The sequence below is a fragment of the Schistocerca gregaria genome, chromosome 2, assembly GCF_023897955.1.
Source record: "Schistocerca gregaria isolate iqSchGreg1 chromosome 2, iqSchGreg1.2, whole genome shotgun sequence".
Lineage (NCBI taxonomy): Eukaryota > Metazoa > Arthropoda > Insecta > Orthoptera > Acrididae > Schistocerca > Schistocerca gregaria.
The window spans coordinates 114,279,393-114,304,808 of NC_064921.1; the positions used below are offsets into that span (position 1 = coordinate 114,279,393).

The window sequence follows — 25,416 nt, forward strand, 5'->3', positions numbered from 1 at the left end:
GCAAAGTAACAAAAATTGTCACAGCTGTTCCATAACCTGTCTTACTAAGGAGTGATACAGCTAGGCGTATAAATTAATCTTTATAAAATGTGCACCGGCTGAAGATTAAAAGTAAAACGCCATAAGCCCAACGTGAAAACTAATTGAACACATTGCTGCAGGAGGAAATACGAGGGCTATTCGGAAAGTGAGGAACCAACGGTCGCGAAATGGAAACCACTGTGAAAATCCAACGAGGCCTTTCGCAGATGTTTTGGGCAGTGTCTCTAGTATGCCCGTCGGTCGCATCAAGACGCTGTTTTCAGTTATAAGCGCACTGCGAGCGAGAAAAGGTGCCTAGAACAAAAATGTCTCCCACCAAGTAGGAGGGTCTGCTGAGGGGCTCAGCCTTAATGAATGCAGCCGACCTAGCACAACTGCCACGCACTTCCTTCTTCGTGGCATTTCTCAGCCGCACTCTGGAGGGGCAGTGAAGACGCGCCTGCAGCTTTTTCTATGGGAAGTGTTCGATCACCCACAACACAGCCCTAATTGGCTCGGCGTGAGTATCATCTATGTTCATATGAAACGCTGGATACGAAGACAACATTTGGGCGCAGGCTACGCGCTATGACCCAGCATAGAGAATTATCGGAAAGCACAGGCGACTACCTTCTATGACGATGGTGTTGGAAATGTAGTATAATACTCCGAAATATGTCTAAGTCGGAGGGTGACTATGTGGAGAAGTACCTAGAAGGTGTAGCTAAATGTGCAAAGAAAACAGTTTTGATTTTCACTGTGGTTCCCATTCCTTACTTTCCGAACAACCGTCGTACTTGTGTTTGACAAGTGAACATATACAGAGGATTCCATGTCAATGACAGGCCGTTCTCTTCAGCGATGAAATATGGTTAGGTTGCAAAATGAAGCAGGAAACGTATTAGGTGAGAAGCCATTCTTGAAAAGGATGCCATCTAACAAGAGTGCGCAAGAGAAACTAGTCCCAGCGCGTCGGCGCGTGGGCACTAGTCTACCACGCCGGCGTCATAGAGTACCTGAGAGCCGAGGTACTCGAACTGATCAGAAACGCGGCCTGCGGCAACAAGAAGACGCGCACCATCTCACACCACTTGCAGCTCGCAATCCGCAACGACGACGAGCTCAAAAAGCTGCTGTCGGGCGCCACGATCGCACAGGGAGGTGTCCTGCCCAACATCCATGCCGTGTTGCGGCCAAATAAGACCGAGAGGGAGGCCTTAACGGTGAACGCCACAAGCTCACTGTTAAAAAACAAGTAATGCAACACATTTTTTTTACTGAAAGCTGGTTGGTTGTTTTCAGGATTCCCGTATATCATATTAATCCGTACTCTTTTGGCTACATAACCTTTATTTTCAATATAATCTCCATTCCTATAATTCTCATTTGTGCTCCGTCTCAGATGCTCATTTTTAGTTGCAATACACGTTTCGCTCACTCTGGATCATCTTCAGATCGAAGTAGTTGTATCGGCAACCCGTTTTGTCTACTCAGAGCCACATATCAGAACACTCTATCCAGAGTGATCCAAACATATAATGCAACTAAAAATGTTCAGCAGAGACGAAACAATAAATGAGAATTAACGTAATTACCTAAATAACTGCTGAACGTTAAGGGACGATTATGTCGACTAAAGCAATCTCCGTTCAGTGGGACAGCTTTATTCCCCCTTACTGGGAGAGTATGTATACCCACAGGGTACCACTCTACAGGTTGACGTCTTGCTGCATCATTATCTCCCCAGCATTCATATTGGTACTGAATCCTTAGGTACAATAGGTACTAATATTGTGTTTTAAAATTTTAAACGCCAGCAGGTAGGATTAACGGAGAGAACGAGAATCTTTACAGGAGGTCAGTGCCTTTCTTAGCGGGTTCGTTTAACAACCACAAAAACTTTTGGAGAGGTTCATAAAACCCTGTGGTACACACTACAAGCTTGGCGTTTAGGATCACGGAAAGTTTAGCTCTTCAGTTTCCGAGAGTGTACGATCCAAGAAAAATCAGTCTACATGCCACTTTGTCCTATACGCGTCCAGCTAAGCGAACATGGCCAGATGTTGCGGCCGAGCGCTTCTAGGAGCTTCAGTCCGGAACCGCGCTGCTGCTACGGCCGCTGGTTCGAATCCAGCCTCGGGCATGGATGTCCTTAGGTTAGTTAGGTTTCCGGAGTTCTACGTCTAGGGGACTGATGACTTCAGATGTTAAGTCCCATAGTGCTTAGAGCCATTTGAACCATTTTGAAGCGAACATGACGAGAAAATCGCGGGAAGTCTAGGTCATATGGAGGCTTATTGACAGTCGTACTCAGGGAAGGTGACAAACGAGACTGGTATTTAGACTTTCATCCGCTAGACATTGTAAGGTGACTTGCAGAGACTAGATGTAGTTGTGCCACTGAGTTATTTACTTGTTACTCCTAGAATATTTGTAGGTTTACCTATTTTAATTTTTGTCGTCTTATCATCATCAGGTGAAACATTACAAACTACGTTATTAAAATTCAGGTTTTACTAGTATTTCCCTCCGCAGTGGACACCACCTTAACGTAGCACTGTCCGTGAGGGCGAAAAGGTTTCCGTGCTCTGGATCCGGAGGGCTATGCCGGCAGTATCGTAGCTACCAGCAAGGTCACCCATGGCGGCTACGCCAAAGGGGAAGAGCCAGACGAAGTGTGTCCAACAAGGTCCTATCGATAACTTGTCTCCTATCCTATCCTTAGCCCATCCCTTTCCTTGTCAATTTCAATTTTTTTACAACATAGGGCAGGGAGGGCTGTAGAAGCGTGGTAAGGCCAGTCTCCCTAAGGGAATAACCCCGATACAAATCCATTCCCTCCAGGCTGGAGGTTGCTCATAGGGCTAACAACCCCATATCGGAAAAAAACATATTGTTACGATACACAAAGATAGAAACATACAGACTTATGATACTGACGAAGGCCCCATGCAAGAAAAACGACACCGTAATCGGAGTTATGATATATACTTTGCTACTTGGAAGTAAGAACTTTGAACAAACCAGGAGCTCCACTTGGACTCAAACAAGTTGGTAAAGAACTCCAAGTTATCGTCGTGTTAAAGTGTTGTTTGTAAGTTGTGTAGGTGTCACTAAATCACAGTTCATACAAGAGATTCCTTACAACTATTGATTATGATGGAAACAGTTATCTTTAGCAAAATGATCATTAAAAGCACCGAATATCAGCCGCGCACGACACTGACGTATGTCACGCAACTCGTGCCCCATACATCAGCTAGAAAAGTTTGTTATAAGGATCGTGCTATGAACACTGTTTTTAAAGAACCAATCTCTCCGAATTACTTTCATTAAAATGAGTTCGGGACCACCGGTGCAAATTTATTTTTACACATTTTTATTACCTTCGGCATTTACGTCTGCAGAGTTGCGCAATTTGAATTTGTCACTGAGATAATTGTTAAGATGGCGGCAGACAATTGATAGAGACTTTCTATTGTTAGAGAAAATAGGATAAGTATTTGAAATGCTTATTAAACTTTACTTTCGTATTGTCCACCATGTTGACTAATTCTCACCAAGCAATCCTTTGAGATTTTTGTAAGGAAAACAGATAAAAACGCGATACAAATCGCTATCATCAATGGCTGCGCTCCTTCTAGCGGAAAGAAGTAATTAACACAAAAAATGGTTCAAATGGCTCTAAGCACCATTGGACTTAACATCTGAGGTCATCAGTCCCCTAGACTTAGAACTACTTAAACCTAACTAAACTAAGGACATCACACACATCCATGCCCGAGGCTGGATTCGAACCTGCGACCGTAGCAGCAGCGCGGTTCGGGACTGAAGCGAATAGAACCGCTGGGCCACAACAGCCGGCTAGCCAACAGATTGTGTAATGATTAAAGTCTCCTCCAACGATGACAGTATGAACGGGGAACTTACTTTCTAGCCGGCTAACGTTTTCTCATAGGTTATGAGCTGCTTCTGGAGATGGGTCTGGTGGATGATAGGACGATTCGAATTTACGTCTAGCTCGGCCTTGATACTGAGTTTCGTCCAAACAAGCAAAAATTGACCTACAATATCTATCTCGGTATATTACAGTTTCACTTTCATTGAGGTCAATACACCGCTTCCTTCCCCCTTAGGCAGTCTTTCTAATGTTCGGTTAGATTTACGCCATAAGTTTCACCGATATCAGTCGTAGGTTTTAGTACTGAACAGCTGGTACGAACACACACAAAGGATGAACGACGACTTATCAAATTAGTTTCTGACGATAACCGATATGCAAGAAGAAAGTTGGAAACACCTAAGAAGACATGGAAGGAATCTGTGACGACGGAACGGTTTTAAAAGTCTACTCTGTGAAATGATGAGGAATATAGAAAGAAAAAGCAATTGTCGAATTGTTCCGTTTGGTTGCACGCTTTATTGAAGATACAGCTTGTTATTTACGTCAGTCAACATTAAATAATTTTATAAGCAAGTTTCATTTACGGAGAGGTATTTTATCTTTGACAGCAGGCAAATGGCGCGGGAAAGTAAGAATGAGGCTAGGAGAGGGAAGCCGTTTAAGATAATGTACACAATTGTGCAATAACCCAAGGATGGACCAGTCGCTAGGATACGGCAACAGTATAACGCTCTAATAGAGTGTCTCACTTACATTAAAAATTATGAAACAAACTCGAGGGAATGACTTCCCTGGTACTAGTGGGAGCTGTAGAGGCAAAATCTGTGGAAGACAGAGACTGGAATACATCCAGCAATTAATTGAGGACGTAGGTTGCAAATGCTACTCTTGAGATGAAGAGGTTGGCACAGGAGAGCAATTCGTGGTGGGCAGCAACAAACCAGTCAGAAGACTGATGACCAAGAAAAAAAAATATCGTTGGCGGGAGGACTGGAAGCGCATGCACTCGGCTTCATGGTGATAACTGAGTAGCTGCTTGACGTAGCAGTAGAGGCTCCAGGTCATGGAAACAGGCAACGGCCGACAGAGTGATGTGCTGGTTTCAAACCCCTCCACACCGCACCAAATGAAGACACTGGCGGAGGCTGCCACGGTGATCGGTCGGAACCGATTGAAATGTTAGAAGCGGGAGGGAAGTAGAAAACTGCCAAGCCACTGTACAAACATACCTTAAAAACAGATTTACTGTTAGTCTCTTCAAAACTTTAAACACTTGAATATAGATGGTCAGCTCAGAGAACTTTAAACAATCTCTTATAGCTACCATTACAAAAAGGTATTAACTTTACAACTCGGTACAATGTGTACAAATAATTCGGAGAATTTTCAAGTACGAATTTTTAGCTTTAAAACAAATTATTACAACTCACAATTTAACAAATGGCTGTCTCGAGTAATCACTCAAGAGAATCAATTAAACAACAGATACAAATGGCTGTAATCCTTGCGAATCCATTGGCAACGAAGGGATGAACAGTAGTACTTTAATTGTGTGTACAAATAATTCGAAGAATTTTCAAGTACGAATTTTTAGCTTTAAAACAAATTATTACAAATCCCAATTTAACAAATGGCTGTCTCGAGAATTCACTCAAGAGAATCAATTAAACAACAGATACAAATGGCTGTAATCCTTGCGAATACATTGGCAACGAAGGGATAAACGGTAGTACTTTAATTGTGTGTGCATGTGTGTGTGTGTGTGTGTGTGTGTGTGTGTGTGTTTGTGTGTGCGGGGGAGGGAGGGGGCGGAATGCGCCACAATATTGGTATTAATTTTACAAATGGTGGGTCTATCAGTGCAGTTGCTGGCCTTTTACAACAGTCGACCTCTTGACCCTACTGCTTAGAATAACTTATGACACCTGTAACATAAACCTGTCACAGCGCTTAATTAGGATGTTTAGTAACAGCAACAAACATGCGTAAACCCCTCCCCACGCACACATACACACACACACACACACACACACACACACACACACACACACACACACAACATTTGCAATTAAAGCACTTATAATTCAGCTTACCTTCCATTCAGAAAGCTCTTACACTCAGCGACTTTTATATTGACTTGTAAATTATAGATTGCAGCGATCAGTCGTCCTTTTTAAAATTTTATTGTGCATTCTCAGTCTTCATCCACAGTTCTCTGAATATTCAATGAACTGTGGACGAAGCCCGACCAACAGACATTACATGCACTGAGCAAAAATAATAGTACATTGAGAATGGCTAGCTTCTAGCCGAAATCTAGATCTGCAAAATAAAATTTAAAAAGAACGTCTGATGGCTGCAATCTATAATTTACTAGTTAATTATAAGTATTAGAGTTATCTCTTGGCATTAAACACCATTAATCCATTTGATTTTAATCTCTAAATTTAGCCGTCTGTGAATTGAGCCAAAGGATGATTGCTCCCTCCCGGACCAACGTAACAAACCAACAAAATGAATGACTTCCAGACATTCCATGTAAGAAGTAACTATTATACCAATGCAAACAAAGCCCTTAACTTTATGAAATGATTCTGTGTCAACAGCAGTTGAAGGTTACTCGTACTCCACACGCACTTAATAAGTCTACATTTACTTCACAAACACCTTCTCGGCTAACGGGATGCAACAGGGTCATCCCAATTAATCGTACTGGAATTGTAAGCAATTCAGCAACCATACCCGCAGCTAATCTTCACATAACAGTTGAGTAAAAGGAACTCCCTTTAAAGCCCAAAATATCTAAAGTACGGTAAACAATAACCATAGAAAATGATAGTTACTTAAATATGAACAGGGTAAAAAATTACAGCCAGCTGAAGTTTAGACATTTCTTAACGGGCGAAAGAAACTTGAGCAGTACAACGCAAGCAAATTACTAATATTAAATCACTTAATTCAACCGGCTATTTTGTAATTTATACGCGTCAGTAGCGCAATTCGGTCACAGAATAGTATATAACAGTGTGAGTGTATTCGTATTTCTACTGTACCCAGGCTGTGGGACACACTAATGCTTTCAACAGCCATTTAGCCACCGAACCCACCAAACCGACGAACGGTCACCGCCGTTTGAGAACATCAATGCAGATTGGCCCCTCAAACTGCGGACACCACGTCCCTCACTGCTCGGCCCGTTCGCTCTCTCACTCACAATGCAAACAGCCGCATGACCGGCCGACTCGAGGAGTACCCTCGCAACATCGCTGAATCAAACTTGAAGGACTCGTGGGCAACCGACACGCCACTCGCGCTTAAGTAATCTTCCTGCCAAATATCCTCAGACCAGCGTCTCTGATCGGAAGACAAAACCTCACGGACGGTCATCGATAACCAGATGCACTACTCTGGACGCGAAGTCAGTGCGCTCGGCTCACCCTTCGGGACCTGCGGACGCAGTTTATAAGTTACGCTTGTCTTTTATGAACAAGTAGTCAGAGTAGGTAGTCTTTTTTAAGGTCGAGATCAAAAATCAAAATCCACGTTCAGGGACGAGCTGACGATCTATATCTTCTAAAAAATTTTACATTCAGTATTTTGTAGTTCGTATCTGCCCCAATGTATTCCGCACCGTCCCTATAAAGCTTCTTACACAGTCAAGTTAATCGTTTCTGGCTGTCTTTGTGGGTACTCCATTAAGCAGTCTCTTCTTCAATTGACTCTTCGCATGCTCTTCTTTCCTTATTTATTTTCTTTCTCTTCGTTTCGGATCTTTACTCGAGTATATTTTTAACATTCTTCGAGATAAATTTCAGACATTCTGTACATTTTCTTTTCCGGATTCGGCAATAACATCTCACGTTTCAGCACTGCGGCGGGTACAGCCCCTTTAACGAAATATATGACTGGAGGTCCATGTCACCAAAACACTCTGTGACACAACTAAGTCTTCGTCATGTAAAAGAAGTGAGGTTTCTATGCCGGACGACAAACAGCGAATTGTACAGGATGACCCAAAAGTCCGTTAACATTTGAAAATTCAGTACTTCGAGGAATAATGTAAGTGGAGAGGTAACAATTGACAGACATTCATGATATAACATGAGGTTTTATTGAAACCAAAACAGAATGCACAAAATAACGAACTGATGGTGCCCAATGTCATACGAAAGCAATAATTAGTATAACAATTGATGTTTAACGAAGAGGATGTTTCTTATAACAATTGCTCACTATGTCGGCCATGATTTCTCAACAGTACCTGTAGTCTACGGAGAATGTTTTGAACAGCACAGTACAGTATATTGGTGAGGAACTGCCGTCGGAAGTTGTCTTTTAGCATTTCTAATCAGGTTGGACGGTCGCGGTAGATTTCCGACTGCAGACAACTCCACAACATGGATTGAGATGAGCGAACCTCGGAGGCCAAACATGACGGAAGTGGCGGCTCAGCACGCGAATCTCAGTGAACGACGTGTCCAGCATGTCTTACATGTAGCAGTATGGGGAGGAGCGCCATCTTGCTTGGAAGTGCTACATTCCACCAGGTGTTTATCAGTCAAGCTAGGGAAGATGCGATTCTGTAACGTATAGGTGTACCTCGCAGCTGTAACGCTGACATTTTACACACGACTGTCATGCGGTGTCGCTGACCTGTTGGTGACGAGCGCTATCTTTTCGCATCATTTTGCACTCGTCCTTGGTGCCATTTCAGGCACCTGAGTCACATTTTACCTCTCTGCTTACGTTTTTCCGTTAGTAGTGCATTTTCGAAAGTTAAAGAACTTTTGAATGAAGTTGTAAATTGATAAACGGGTTTCCTACGACTTTGTCTAATAACAAGTAAAAGATGAAGGATGATAGACTCTGTGACTTGGAAAACAAAGTGTCCAACATTAGAAACATTCGAGCTCAGCGCATGTCTTAGTCATAGAGGGTGTAGGATCCTTGTGAAAGGGTTTTACAAGGATGGATGATGTTGTGATAGTGGGTGGAGAGGGAAAAAAAGTGATACCGATCAGGGGTACAGTACTGAGAGTGACTTATTGAGTAGCTGTTAGCAAAATCCATAAGTGAAGGGTGGCACTAAAACTCATGACAGTACCTCTTCTTTAGGTTAAGCTCAGTGTCCACTTATACAACATTTAAAGGAATCAAGCATAAATAGAAACTCGGAAACGCAGTAACTAAATACACTCCTGGAAATGGAAAAAAGAACACATTGACACCGGTGTGTCAGACCCACCATACTTGCTCCGGACACTGCGAGAGGGCTGTACAAGCAATGTTCACACGCACGGCACAGCGGACTCACCAGGAACCACGGTGTTGGCCGTCGAATGGTGCTAGCTGCGCAGCATTTGTGCACCGCCGCCGTCAGTGTCAGCCAGTTTGACGTGGCATACGGAGCTCCACCGCAGTCTTTAACACTGGTAGCATGCCGTGACAGCGTGGACGTGAACCGTATGTGCAGTTGACGGACTTAGAGAGAGGGCGTATAGTGGGCATGCGGGAGGCCGGGTGGACGTACCGCCGAATTGCTCAACACGTGGGGCGTGAGGTCTCCACAGTACATCGATGTTGTCGCCAGTGGTCGGCGGAAGGTGCACGTGCCCGTCAACCTGGGACCGGACCGCAGCGACGCAGGGATGCACGCCAACACCGTAGGATCCTACGCAGTGCCACTTCCCAGCAAATTAGGGACACTGTTGCTCCTGGGGTATCGGCGAGGACCATTCGGAACCGTCTCCATGAAGCTGGGCTACGGTCCCGCACACCGTTAGGCCGTCTTCCGCTCACGCCCCAACATCGTGCAGCCCGCCTCCATTGGTGTCGCGACAGGCGTGATTGGAGGGACGAATGGAGACGTGTCGTCTTCAGCGATGAGAGTCGCTTCTGCCTTGGTGCCAATGATGGTCGTATGCGTGTTTGGCACCGTGCAGGTGAGCGCCACAATCAGGACTGCATACGACCGAGGCACACAGGGCCAACACCCGGCATCATGGTGTGGGGGAGCGATCTCCTACACTGGCCGTACACCTCTGGTGATCGTCGAGGGGACACTGAATAGTGCACGGTACATCCAGACCGTGATCGAACCCATCGTTCTACCATTCCTAGACCGGCAAGGGAACTTGCTGTTCCAACAGGACAATGCACGTCCGCATGTATCCCGTGCCACCCAACGTGCTCTAGAAGGTGTAAGTCAACTACCCTGGCCAGCAAGATCTCCGGATCTGTCCCCCATTGAGCATGTTTGGGAATGGATGAAACGTCCTCTCACGCGGTCTGCACGTCCAGCTCGAACGCTGGTCCTACTGAGGCGCCAGGTGGAAATGGCATGGCAAGCCGTTCCGCAGGACTACATCTAGCATCTCTACGATCGTCTCCATGGGGAATAGCAGCCTGCATTGCTGCGAAAGGTGGATATACACTGTACTAGTGCCGACATTGTGCATGTTCTGTTGCCTGTGTCTATGTGCCTGTGGTTCTGTCAGTGTGATCATGTGATGTATCTGACCCCAGGAATGTGTCAATAAAGTTTCCCCTTCCTGGGACAATGAATTCACGGTGTTCTTATTTCAATTTTCAGGAGTGTATATTAAACTGTCACAAGAATCTTACAAAAGTATAGTGAAAAATAATGTTAGTATGTTACACCAGAATATCAAGGGATTAAAAAATATAGTAGATGAACTTATTGCTTGTCTGGAAGATTTAGAAACAGAGAATACAGCATATTTGCTACGCCTGTCTGAACATCATATGGTCACTGATATGGAAAAGGTAAATGTAAGTGGGTATAAGCCTTCAGCACATGTAAGTGGAAAGGAGGAGTTGCTATACACTGATGAGACAAAACATTATGACCATCTGCCTAATAGAATGCTTTTCCGTCTTTGGAACAAAATACTTAACTACTTCTGCATATCATGGACCCGTCAATTCGTTGGTAGATTTGTGGAGGATGGGTCTCATAGCATTTACATCAGGCGAATTTGGTCTCCGAGACATCAACGTGAGTTCACTATAATGCTACACAAACCGCTGCAGTACGGTTCTGGCTTCGGGACAGCTGTCAGTTTGTCTCCAATTGTTACCAAAGATCCCTTGCATACGCAGGAGAATGTCTCCCGTAGCATAATACTGCTTCCAACAGCCTGAGGTCATGGCACTGGACATTTCGAGCCGCTGTTCACCTCGGTGAAGGCCTTTGTGGAGACGACCATCGTGAGCCGTGGCGGGTGGCGCTAGGGTGTTCGATTTGCATCGGCGATATCGATATTCGGCTGTCCTGCTGTCTTCGATTGCTCCCTGGCGGGTTTTCCGGGCGAATGTGTAATGAGTGAGTCTCCGGTCGGTGTTCGACGAGCCAACTTCAATTGAAAACAAGCCCTCGTCCGTAACCGTGGTGCATGGGCCTCGCAGTTCTCGCCGCCCTTGTCTTTTGGTGCGCGCCAGATTTATGGTGCCGATCAAATGGCTCTGAGCACTATGGGCCTGAGTTAATCAGTCCCCTAGAATTTAGAAATACTTAAACCTACCTAACCTAAGGACATCACACACATCCATGCCCGAGGCACGATTCGAACCTGCGACGGTAGCGGTCGCTCGGTTCCAGACTTAAGCGCCTAGAACCGCACGACCACTCTGGCCGACTTTGTGTTTATGTAATTAAATCAAAGTTTAAATTTATATACTGCATCAGTAAGAGGGCAAATTGTGCGATTTGAAGTTTATAATAAAGTCTGTTTTGAGTCAAATTAAAGTTGTAAAACAATCACAAGCTTGTCCATCACCAGTGATTCCGGGCTTCCTATTTCCGTTAAATAACTATGGTGAGATTGTAATTGAGATTTTCTAAAGAGTTGTGTAGTACCACGGTTCACATCGACTTAATGTAGCAAAAATGTGATTCACACGAAGCACCGACACTTTTCTATTCATCGATAGTCGAATCCCGATGGTTGCTTGCCCGCTCTAGTCGTAACTGACGATGTCATTGAGTCAACATGAGAACACGTAGCGGTGGTCTGCTGCAGAGCTCCATGTTCACCAATGTAAATGAATGGTGTGCTACGAAACACTTCTGGGTGTATCAGCACTGTACTCTTTCGGCAGGAATGCCACGGATCACTACATATCATAATTTGCAGATCAGAAAAGCCTTCGGAAGCCGACTTTCTGCGAAGAGTCGTGGACGTTCAACCACTTAGTACCTATTGGTGGTTTCTCTTTCTACAGATGCTCGCAGCAGTGCCTTTCAATCACTGCAGGACCTATACCCGACTGAGGAGATGGTCCACCTGTTACATCACCAACTGTACTTGCTCCAACGGCGGGGTACAGAAGTATCCTTCTGCTGGGTGCCTTGTCATGTCGGCATATGGGGCAATGAACAGTCCGATCGGGCTGCCAAGGAGCCCTGCAGAGAGCAGGATGTGGTCCAGTGTCCTATTCCCTTGCAGTCAGGCATCGCTGCACTCCACAGGAAGTGCATGGAATTGTGGGAAGACGAATGGCTGGCGGTGACGTCCAATAATGTGCGGTTGATAAAGTCAACCACTCGGCCGTGGCGTTCCTCCTGCCGGTTGCTCAGGCGGGAGGAGGTGGCCCTCACATGTCTTCGGATCGGCACTGTCCTCTCACACATAGCTTTTCATTACGGCGGGAGGATCCTCCGTTTTGTGATGCTTGTGGTGTGCACAACTCTGTCCGGCACATTTTAACAGACTGCATTTTATACCGTGATTCGCGGGCAGAAGCACAAGTTGATGGGGATCTGCCTTCTGTTTTAGCTAATGATGAGACGTGTGTGTCTAGGATTTTTAAGTTTTGTGATGTGTCTGGACTCTGGCCTACACTTTTATGCTGGAGGTTTTAGTGTATTGCAGAGTGGCTGACTCCTCCCCTTTTTTCCTTGCGGTCAGGAAACCACTTCCATCTGCTACATTGTTTTAGCTTGCTCTATCATTTTCTTCCTGTATTGTCCATGTTTTACTGCTGACGCTCTGCTTCATCTCACGCTTTGGTGTGGGTGAGCACATGTTTTTCGATTGTTACCCATGTTTTCTGTTCCATTTTATATTCCTGTTATGGGATTTTTCTTGACATCCGTCTATGTTACTGAACGGGCGCTGAAGACCTTGCTGTTGTGCGCCCAAAACCCCTCTACTACTAGTAACGATTAACATTCGACCAGTTTCGCCGTTTTCGAGATACTGGATCACAGGCACCCTTTATGCACCCTTTATCCAAGTCGCTTATTTCAATGGATTTCCCCATCTGCAGCCCGTGTCTTCGTTAGGGTGATCCATCCGTGTCTGCCCCGCTTACATACGTTTGCTACCGCGTAATGTGCCCGGAAAGCCAACAGGAGGCATCCAACGTCGCTGTGGGCAGTGGTCTTAATGTTTTGGTTCATCAGTTATGTTAAAAGTTATCGTAGTGTGTATAATTTAAAAACTGAAATACTTGATTTAGGGCAACATATACAGGGTGGTTCACTGATCGTGACCGGTCCAAATATCTCACGCAATAAGCGTCAAACGAGAAAAGTACAAAGAACGAAACTCGTCTCGCTTGAAGGAGAAAACCAGATGGCGCTATGGTTGGCCCGCTAGATGGCGCTGCCATAGGTCAAACTGATATCAACTGCGTTTCTTTAAAAATAGGAACCCACATTTTTTATTACATATTCGTGTAGTACGTAGAGAAATATGAGTGTTTCAGTTGGACCACTCTTTTCGCTTTGTGATAGATGGCGCTGTAATAGTCACAAAAATATAGCTCACAATTTTAGACCAACAGTTGGTAACAGGTCGGTTTTTTAAATTAAAATACAGAACATAGGTACGTTTGAAAATTTAATTTTCGTTGTTCCAGTGTGATACATGTGCCTTTGTGAACTTATCACTTCTGAGAACGCATTCTGTTACAGTGTGATTACCTGTAAATACCACATTAATGCCATAAATTCTCAAAACGCTGTCCCTCAACCTCACTGCATTTCGCAATACGTGTAACGACATTCCTCTCAACAGCGATTAGTTCGGCTTCCGTAATGTTCGCACATGCATTGACAATGCACTGAAATACGTTGTCAGGCGTCGTCGGCGGATCACGAAAGCAAATATCCTTCAACTTTCCCCACAGAAGGAAATCAGGGTCAACTTTCCCCACAGAAAGAAATGCGGGGACGTCACATCGGGTGAACGTGCGGGCGATGGTATGGTGTTTCGACGACCAGTTCACCTGTCAAGAAATATGCTATTCAATAGCGCTTCAATCACACGGAACTATGTGCCGGACATCCATCATGTTGGAAGTACATCGCCATTCTGTCATGCAGTAAAACATCTTGTAGTAACATCGATAGAGCATGACATAAGAAATCAGCTTACGTTGCACTATTTCGATTGCTATCGATAAAATGGGGCCCTGTTATCCTTCCCCCCATAATGACACACCATACATTAACCCGCCAAGGTCGCTGATGTTCCACTTGTCGTAGCCATCGTGGATTTTCCGTTGCCCAATAGTGCATATTATGCCGGTTTACGTTACCGCTGTTGGTGAAGGACGCTTCGTCGCTAAATGGAACGCGTGCAAAAAATCTCTCGCGTCCCGAAATTTCTCTTGTGCCCAGTGGCAGAACTGTACACGACGTTCAAAGTCGTCGTCATGCAATTTCTGGTGCAAATAAATGTGGTACGGGTGCAATAGATGTTGATGTACCATTCGAACACCGACGTTTTTGAGATTCTCGATCCTCCCGCATTATGTCTGCTACTGATGTGCGGATTAGCCGCGACAGCAGCTAAAACACCTACTTGAGCATCATCATTTGTTGCAGGCCATGGTTGCCGTTTCACATGTTGCTGAACATTTCCTGTTTCCTTAAATAACGTAACGGTCCAGACACTTGGATGATGTCCTCCAGGATACCGAGCAGCATACGTAGCACACGCCCGTTGGGCATTTTGATCACAATAGCCATACATCAACACGATATCGACCTTTTCCGCATTTGGTAAACGGTCCATTTTAACACAGGTAATGTATCACGAAGCAAATTCCGACCACACTGGCGGAATATTACGTGATACCACGTACTTATACGTTTGTGACTATTACAGCGCCATCTATCAAAAAGCGAAAAAAGTGGTCCAACTAAAACATTCATATTTCTCTACGTACTACACGAATATGTAATTAATATGGGGTTTCCTAATTTTTTTAAACGCAGTTGATATCCGTTGGACCTATGGCAGCGCCATCTAGTGGGCGAACCATAGCACCATCTGGTATCCCCCTTCAAGTTATATAAGTTTGGTTCTTTATATTCGGAAATATTCATCTATTCCTGAAAAAAATAGGATTTATTGCCGTGCTATCTGTCAGACAGAGGGAAGCGATTTATTATTTGTGGGGATATGAGCGTAGATTTCCTGAAAGATTTCGATGGGAAGAATGATCTTGAAATATTACTCAGTTCTTTCAATTTGACATCAGTTATTGATTTTCCTACTAGAATAGTGCATGAAAGTGGCACACCGATAGGTAATATTTTCATAGACCAAGATAAATTTAATCAAAAAAATATTTATCCTGTTGAGAATGGTCTTTCTAAACATGACGCAGAGCTAGTTGAAATATACTAGTATGACATAGCTCCATAAATTAATGCAAAATAATCCTCCAAAATTGTGCGTTGAGAGAACGATTTAACTATTGTAAATTTTAGGGAAAGCTTGCAGCAGCTACAATGAGGTGAGGTGTACTGGGAACATGCTGCTAATTTAAAATGTAACTTAATCGTGAGTCTTTTTGAAAACAGTTTCCCAAAGAAAATAGTGAAATATAATTTTATGAAGCCATGTAAAAACCATGACTTACAAAAGCGATAAAAATACCTTCAAACTGGAGAAGGGAAAGGTATCTAATACCAACAAAGAGTAATGACCAAGAAACAGTCAAATATTATAAAGACCACTGTAATACATTAAGGAAAGTTATTAAAAAGTCCAGAAGTGTGTGTATAATGTCTGAGATTTGCAACTCTGATAACAAAATTGAAACAGTTTGGAATATTGTCAAAAGGGAAATAAGGCTACCAAGAGTACAGGAAAAGCTATTACCATAAAAATGAATGGAAAGTGTATTAACAAAAAATCAGAGCTTGAAAATTTTTTTGTAATGATTTTCTTAAATATTGCGGAGAAGATAGTATCCAGATGTTCATTAAAAAAGGCAAAGATATATACAGAAAAGGCAATACCGATGCAATCTGATGAAACTGAAGTTCTACACATCTCTCTTTCTGAATTTGGGAAAAGAATAAACCCACTGAAAAGTAAACGCTCGCAAGGAATTTGTGGCATCTCCAACATAGCACTATAAGCTTGTTCCAAAAGATAAGTAGGAATCTCAGACAAATATGTGATAGCTCATTGAGACAAGGCAGTTGTCCTCACAGATTGAAATATGCTGGCGTTAAACTACTGCGTAAAAAGAGGGATAAGTCTGACGCCAGCAAGTGCCACTCAGTCTCACTTCTGACAGATTTATCCAAAATTCTTGGAAAAGTTATGTACTCAAGAGCAGCTTCACTTATTTGCAAAAATAAAATACTAACAAAGTGCCAAATTGGTTTTCAGAAAGGCTTTTCAACAGAAAATGGTATATCTGCTTTCAATTGTTCGAATATAAAATGCTCTGAATAACCGAACATCACCATTTGGGATTTTCCGTGAGCTCTCAAAGGCTTTTGTTTGTGTAAATTTTGGAATTCTTCTAGGTAAGCTTAAGTATTGTGGAATAAGGGGGGCTGCGCACAAATAGCTTAATTCATATTTAACTAGAAGAGTACAGAAAGTTGAAATAAACGGTTGGCATAATGCCCACGAATCAGAAAATTCCTCAAAATGGGAAGGTATCAAGAATGGGGTACCACAAGACTCATCCTTAGGTTTTTCATTGTTCTTAATGTATATTAATGACTGGCAATTCTAAGTTCACGAAGATGTGAAGCTAGTTCTTTTTGCTGATGATACAAGTATAATAATCACATCCAACAATAATTAGCTGAGAAAATTGTAAATAATATCTTTCAGAAAACTGTCAAGTGGTTCTCTGCAAATGGACTCCCATTAAGTTTTGATAAAACACTGGGTATACATTTCTGTACAATAAATGACACAGCACCATTTATAAATATAGAGATTTAAAACAAGTCTGTGGCCAATACAGAATATTCCAAATTTTTGGGTGTGTGCACTGATGAAAGATGAATTGGAAGAAAAATATTGATGGACTTCTGAAATGTTCGAGTCAAGCTACTTATTCTATTAGGGTTATTGTGAATTTTGCCGATAAAGATATAAACAAATTGACTTACTGTGCCTATTTTCATCCACTGTTTGCGTGTTGCATGATATTTTGGGGCAATTCATCATCAAGGAATAAAGTATTCGTTGCACAAAAGCGTGTAATCAGAATAACAGCTGGAGCTCAGAGATGATAATATTGCAGATTTTCATTTAAGGAACTAAAGGTATTCACAATAGCTTCGAAAATTATTCATTCACTTACGAAATTGGTTATTAAAATATATGCCAGTTCAAAAGCTAGAGCAAGCGCATAGCTACAACAGTAAGAAAAGTTCTAATCTTCACTACTTTGAATTAAATCTAACTTTGGCAGAGAAGGGGGTGAATTATGCTGATACAGAACCCTTTGGTCACTTGCCAGATTGCATCAAGAGTCTCGCAGATAGCCAACCAACATTTAAAAGTAAATTCAAAGAATTTCGAAACGACAACTCCTTCTACTCAATAGATGAAGTTTTAGATATAAATTAGTAACCTCACAACTTTTAATAAAAGCAAAGGAAAAAAAGATAAAAGGTAGAATTATGACACGTAAAGAAACCTTTTGTTAAACAGACACGTTTCAAATCATTAGGAAGTGACGTATTCATAACCTACGGAACAAGTATTAATCTAATCTAACTTAATCTATTACATTAATGAGGTTAAAGAAACCTTTTGTTAAACAGACACGTTCCAAATCATTAGGAAGTGTCGTATTCATGATCTGTTGCACAATTATTAATCTAATATATCTTAATCTATTAAATTACCAACTTGGTACTAAGTATTTCCCCTTACGCACTTTATTTTTATTTTTTTTTTTTTTTACCATATGAAAATTGAGAACATCATCAAATATGTAGTGTTATATGTCTGACGATAAATGCTCAATACCTCGTAAATAATGAGTTCAGATTTGTCCATATACGAGAGACAATGTAGAAACAGTTGAAATTTAATTTAATTTTCGAAATATGAGAAGTCTCACTAACTGTCCTTTGCCAAATGCAGCTGAAGTATCTCATTTATGACTGTCAACGTGTTTCATTTGTAGCTGCATTAATATTAATCTCGCAGCAACACAGTTCTCCTCTCGGGCATTCCGTGGCACACGGAAGTGCACACATGCACACGCACCCAGTATCTTTTGCGTTGCATATATTGTTGGCCAAACTTCAACATGTTGTCACTAAAAGAAAGGAAGTGTTATGAATAAGTAAGCATCCTTAAAATCAGTGACATGCAGAGTTTAGGGAGAGATGCACAGACCACCAGATTCGCCACGAACCTCTTAATTAGTCCCCATTTTCAAGAACGACTTTCAGTGCTGCATCAAGGTGGCAAAGTCTGCTCACAGACCGAATCGGTTACAGTCCTATGCAGACAAGGGAGAACCGGGCGTGGTAATTGCACAGCAGTGGAGGAGGGGTAGCGCTGAGCAGCGGTATAAAAGGTCTCCATAGCCTAGAAGCAGCATCAGTCATTGCTCGCTCGCAGCAGGACACACAAGCAGCAATGAGGATCCTGGTGAGTAGTTTCCCTATAGCACTATAGGCTCGTTGCTATAACTGTAACATCCTTGAGAAATGATAATACATTTCAATGCCACTATAAATCTGCTAATTTTTGGAACTAAATGCAGCAGAGGTTCCAACTTCGCCATACTTTTATAAACAGAATGTGATGTTGAGTTCTACAAAACTTTTCTAACCATCGTACTTCTCAATCTGACATTCCTTTGTCATTTGAAAGATCACCGGGAAAGAACAGAAGCAAAGTAGGCTGTACTAGTCATAACTGTTCCGAAGTAAATGTGTGAATTATAAGAACATTTTGCTTGATGTCTTCGATTCGGAAGACTGAATGATAAGTGTTGTAAGCCCCAAACTTATAAGGCCATAAAAACTGTTTAAAAAATTTCTGCTCACAGGGTTTTCCTTCCCTGTCTTTTTAAGTGGATCTTATGTGTTCGTCTTGCTACAGTTGTAAATTAATAACGAAGTGCCGGTACACACCATTTTATATAAACATAGGAAAACGTGAAATTTGGCAGTAGACGACAGGCGCATATTTGTTAAATCGAAATATGGCGTAAAATAAGGCTTTGACAGAACATGCAATCTGAAAATCGTAGTCTTCTTAAAATTCGTAGAATTACGTTGTCCCCTATCGGCAAATTATCAATTTGTTTCCATTTGTTCTCGTTTTTAAGAGAACAGAAGCAATAGTTACGTTACATTTCAGATGGTCTGGATATTATGGTAAATTTTTTGCAGTATACCTAACAGGTTATTTTATTGTATTTCCTGTGAAATACTTTTCTTTTATGGTTTTGCCTATCATTCATACGTATATAAATTTATTTGGAAACATATAGTGATCTGGCTCTTCTTCCTAGTTAGAGGCATTACTTTTCAGACACATTGCACCGAGAATTTTCATGAGTCTAAGAAACTCTCTCCTTGCTCCCAGTTACCACTAGGTCTCTTAACTGTTTCCTTCCCTCCCCCACGACGCATGCACATCCTCTTCGTCTGTTCTCAAAATATGAAGAAAGAGGGGCTGCAGCACTGACAATTAGTAGGAACAATAATTGTATTTAGTGATCCATTACCACTGTTTAAAATGTTGTGCCTATTTAAGGGTATTACGTGCAGTGCTTTCCAAAAGTTTCAGTCGTTCACCGCCATAAATTTTAAGACGAACAGAAGCAGAACAATTCACTTCATTACTCCGTACTTTATTATCAGATTCAGTTGCATACTTTCTGTAACTAAAGTCTAACTTAAACATCTGATAAAAGGATTACGTTGCAGCCTTATACATTGTATAATGTGTGTCCCTTTACAATAAGTTACAGTAGCACTGAATGATATAAAAACAATTCTGCTCATTGTAAACCAAACAGTTTTTTGAAGTGGGAGTGTTGACATTCAAAGCCGTCATAATACATCAGAAAACGTCTTAGATTACTATCTTCATTACTATTGCTCAATATTTCAGTGTGTTTGCAAGGGCAATATTTCTTGGTATCCGTATTTTGAACGTGCCTTCATACTCAACACCCACTTGAGTGAAAAAAACACAACGTTCTTGATGCCACCACAGGAATCTTCATTCGTACTATAAGTTCTGGAAAGCACAGGCGACAGAAGAAGACTGTTTGCAATGTCTGCAAAATGTTACGTTGTTTTACTGAAACTGGTTGAGCTAAGTACACTACAGAGGATAAGAATTTCCAAGAAGTATAATCCTGTAAGGATATCCTAATAAAGGATATTCTTTTGCAATCGAATAAATTCTGCAAATTCACTTTCATGTTTATTTTACTCCCAAGACCGTTCTGTTTGTGTACTGTAACGACGGAGTACATTGAAAAAGTTCAAAGAGAGGTAGTACGTTTTATATTATCGCGAAATATTGGAGGGAGTGTCACAGAAATGATACAGGATTTGGGCTAGAAATCATTAAAAAAAAAGGCGTTTTTCGTTACAACAGAATCGTCTCACGAAATTCCAATCACCAACTTTTTCCTTCGAATGCGAAAATATTTTGTTGACACCGACCTACATAGGGAGAAACGGACACCACGATAAAATAAGGGAAATCAGAGCTCGTACAGAAAGGTATAGGTGTTCGTTCCTTCCGTGCGCTATACGAGATTGGAATAATAAAGACTTGTCAAGGTGGTTCGATGAACCCTCTGTCAGGCACCTAAATGTGATTTGCAGAGTATCCATGTAGATATAGATGTAGACAGACATACAGCCACTGCAAATGGTACTGTGAGTCGAAACCGGTCGTGGAAACTACAAGAAAAATGAAAGTGCTACTGGTGGGTTAACCAGTATTAAAATGTAATAAGTTTTAAAATTATAGAACCTGCCTCACAATGATGGACAAGAAATGGATGATGATGAAGTCCCATACTCCTTGACAGAGTGTAGGGGAACGATGCGAGAGACCCGCACCGCCATACTAAGCAAGGTCCTAGTGGAGGTGGTTTTCCATTGCCTTCCTCCGACGGTAATGGGGATGAATGATGATGATGATGATGATGATGATGATTATGACAGAATAACACCCAGTCATCTCGAGACAGGTGAAAATCCCTGATCCCGCTGGGAATCGAACCCGTCACCCCAGGCTCGGGAAGCGAGAACGCGACCGCGAAATCACGAAATTAAAGGATGTTATTCTCTTTACTGCTTGCTGAATGGGTAAAGTTCCCTGAAGAGTATGTATACAGGACGGCGATTCCTGCGGTCGTACGGAAATGTTGCAATCAACAGCACTGAAAATTAACATACATGACAGTTTGTAGTCCGTATTCATGTATCATTTGGAACACCAAGTAGCACAGCCGAATACTTGTTGGAAAATATGTTCCTCTTCGTTAAAAAGCAAAAGGTCTTTTCCATAATGTGTAGAATAAAGAAATACCAAAAGCCATATTTTTTAAAAATAAAATACATTAATTACGCGACCAGCTTCGACGCTATGTTAGTGTCATCTCCAGACCCCTACTCTGATATCCAACCTTCAGCGCATTAGGGCATGAGACCAATAAATATACATGGTACCTACCGTAATGCACCGAGGGTTGAAGTTTACATAGGGGACTGAATAGGAAACTGAAGTGATGTCAAAACTGGTCGCAAAACAAATGCATTTTTTAAAAAGTACTTCTTTTGGCATTTCTTATTTCTAGAAGTTTATGACTGGCCACAGTCCTACCTCCACTTCAATGATGGATCATCTCAAACTTCTTGAACGTGTTTGTCAACAGGTGTGCGTGTACTTGTGCGGTCTGGCCCTGGCAGCCCTGGCTGAGGAGAAGCAGGTGAAGGAGAAGCGAGGACTCACCGGCTCTCTGGGAGGCTACGGAGGTGGACTAAGTGGCGGCTATGGTGGTAGCTATGGTGGCATCTACGGAGGCGGTTATGGAGGCGGCTACGGAGGCGGCTATGGAGGTGGTTACGGAGGAGGATTAGGAGGCGGTCTGGGAGGCGGCATCTCAGGTGGTTTTGGTGGTGCCATCGGAGGTGGAGCCCCTCAGGTGACTGTCAACAGAGTCCCCGTCCCTGTCCCAGTGCCTGTGGAGAATACCGTCCCAGTTCCAGTGAGGGTTCCAGTGACAGTACCCGTGGAGCGGCCTGTTCCCGTCCACGTACCGCAGCCGTACCCTGTCCCTGTGGACAACCCTGTGCCCGTCCCCGTCAAGGTCCCCACCCCAGTGTCCGTCCCAGTACCTCAGCCCTACGTCGTTAAGCGTCCAGTGCCCTACGTCGTCAGCGCCGGCCACGGCGGTCTCGGAGGAGGTCTCGGCGGTGGTCTCGGAGGAGGCCTGGGCGGTGGTCTTGGAGGAGGCCTCGGAGGCAAATTCGGTGGAGGCTACGGCGGCGGCTTCGGCGGAGGCTACGGCGGTGGCTTTGGAGGACTCGGGGGCTACGGAAAATATGGCCACTGAAACCTAAGGCTGAACCCAACATCTTCAAATGTACACGCTACCAGGACGTGTCCTGCACATAGAAATAAACTCTTTCAAATAATATTCACGTCTTTGTCTTTCAATGAAACTATTAGTCCTGAATTTGTCATGAAGACTTTAAAGCGGTTGTTGCTAATGAAACACTTTCTATAAAAGTTTTTCATTGCACACCACACAGTCAAATGGCTCTAAGCACTATGGGACTTAACACCTGAGGTCATCAGTCCCCTACACTTACAATTACGTAAACCTAACTAACCTAAGGACATCACACTTGCCGGCATCGATGGCCGAGCGGTTCTAGGCGCTTCAGTCAGGAACCACGCTACTCCTATGGTCGCAGGTTGGAATCCTGCCTCGGAATGGATGTGTGTGATGTCCTTAAGTTAGTTAGGTTTAAGTAGTTCTAGATGACTGATAACCCCAGATGTTAAGTCCCATAGTGCTCAGAGCCATTTTTTGACATCACAAACATCCATGCCCGAGAGAGGATTCGAACCTGCGACCGTAGCAGCAGCGCGGTTTCGGACTGAAGCGCCTTGAACCACTCGGCTGCAGCGGCCGGCGCACCATACAGTCATTATCACGTGTAAGTTATTTTTATATTCTCCTTTTGGTGTTGTAGGCTGATAATACTGTAGGGGATCGCTCCTGATGTCATTAAGGATGCCTGAAGATGCTATGAAGTTAATGTTACTGCAACCTAAAGTACACGTGATTATGACGATGAGGTGTAGAGTTAATGATATACACAAAAGTAGCACTTGCTAACCACGCAGGTTTTCTTTAGCTATTGGCTATCTAATTCAGAATCAGGGACACTCAGGAAACTTTGCACATGATTAACCTGTAAATCTTTGTGATGAAATTTTAATGTAGTCTCATGATTTTTGTAACGTTGTATAGGGATCTGTATTTTCTTTATTTCGTCTGATACGCTGGATGTCAGGCATTTTGGGTGAAAATCAGTTCTTAGTTTGCAGTAAGCAGCCATGATTCTTGTAGGTAAACTTCAGACTTTTTGATGGTTTCGTAGGACTATAAATGAAATAATATTTAGGTTGTAAGCAACAAAGGTGACATTTATTTCTTTCCCAACATTATATGAAAATGAGTTTTCCCTAGGGTCGGCTGTATCGAACGGAGCCTCTCCTCTAGAACATCCTAAAAGTAGCAAAGAAAAAGAACGACGTCAGTGCACTGTTTTCTACGAATCATGAACAGATGGCCAAAATAATCACAACGCGAAAGTCAGTATGACATTAAACTAAGTCAAAACATAGAACATATGCACAACAAATATAGAATTACGTAATACTGTTTTGACAATACGCACTCGACCTTAGAACACTTATTAACGAAGAAGTCATGACAAATTTTTGTAACAGGTATGTAATAGTGTTTATGAGTTCTGTTGTAAGTAAATGAGGATCTTCCTGTGACACTGCTCTCAGGATAGTTAGTCTCTTTTGAAGAGGACGCCTTCTGACAAAAACTCACTCTCAGTAAGATTAAAGTCGTTAAATAGAAATGGGCTGGAAGCTGTTAAAGTTATATGTCCTCGTAATGAAACATGTGTGATCTAAGTGTACTGAACACACTGCCACACAACAACCTCGAAAAACTAGGCCGACAGCCCTTACTCTCTCTCCAATGTGTGGCCACAGATTGCGGTTAACGAACTTGGTGCTATTATAGGGTAGATACCACCAACGACAAAACATTCTACTCTAAAATTAGGACAATGTTTTTGATGGAGCTGATAACCATCAACAGTCTATGTAGAAGATGAGCTGAGATCATTTAGCTCAGATTCTGCAAACACAGCAGAAATGTGGTTATAGGTCAAAAATCATAACAAAATGCAGGGCATGTTGGACAGAAAAACAGCTATATTTAAATGTGAATGATCTGTAGATCACGGGTGCAACGAAGAGATTATTACAAGGTTTAAAAATTTACGAGAAAATCTAAGAAACGATATGAAACAGGGCGATCAAGTAAAACGAGTAGTAAGAAAGATTTTTTGGAATGATTCTGGGAAGTACATCCCTAATGGAAATTACATACAAGATGGTAGTGAGACAGATTTTGGAATCAGAACCTAAAATTAAATTTTAGTCGTTGATCATGTCATGTGCAGATTTATTTTTAAATCTGAACTAAAGGATTTATTTAGCGTGGCTGACGCTGGCAGAGCAACAAACACCAGCGTAAGAGTTGCATTTTTTCACTTTACACTTAGAATTTACATCTGACGCTTATTATAAATACCATTAAATGGAGCTACCTCCTCACAAGAATGTGGAAAACAAGTTATGTGATTATAATTTTCCACCATGACGTAAGTAGCTTCAAAATGGCCAAGGAGAGGAAATCAACTAATAGCATGAAAGAAAGCATGAAACAAAGGATGAACAAAGCGTTTATTTCAAAACTGAAATAAGCCTATGCAGGAAATGACCTCCCTGAAAAACCTTTTAAAATTTTATTTTTGTGGGGGTCCACAGTTTCAACGATTTCTGAGAATGGGAAGATGGTCCAAGTTGGCTGTTTGCTAATTATTACCCGTGTAATTGGGCAATTTCAATTGTGGGTCATTCTCAAGCACATATGTGAAATGAAGC

The 25,416-nt window shown here is 42.4% G+C and overlaps 1 protein-coding gene across 1 annotated transcript in view; it reads left to right on the top strand.

The window, feature by feature from the left end:
• The window catches only part of LOC126335665 (uncharacterized), a 67,184-nt gene extending 44,332 nt beyond the window's left edge, over positions 1-22,852 (top strand). The window contains exon 6 of the mRNA XM_049999120.1: positions 22,188-22,852. Within this exon, the coding sequence (XP_049855077.1) occupies positions 22,188-22,768 (581 nt within the window). The 3' untranslated portion in view covers positions 22,769-22,852. The remainder of the gene's footprint in view (positions 1-22,187) is intronic.
• Positions 22,853-25,416: the final 2,564 nt, after the last annotated feature.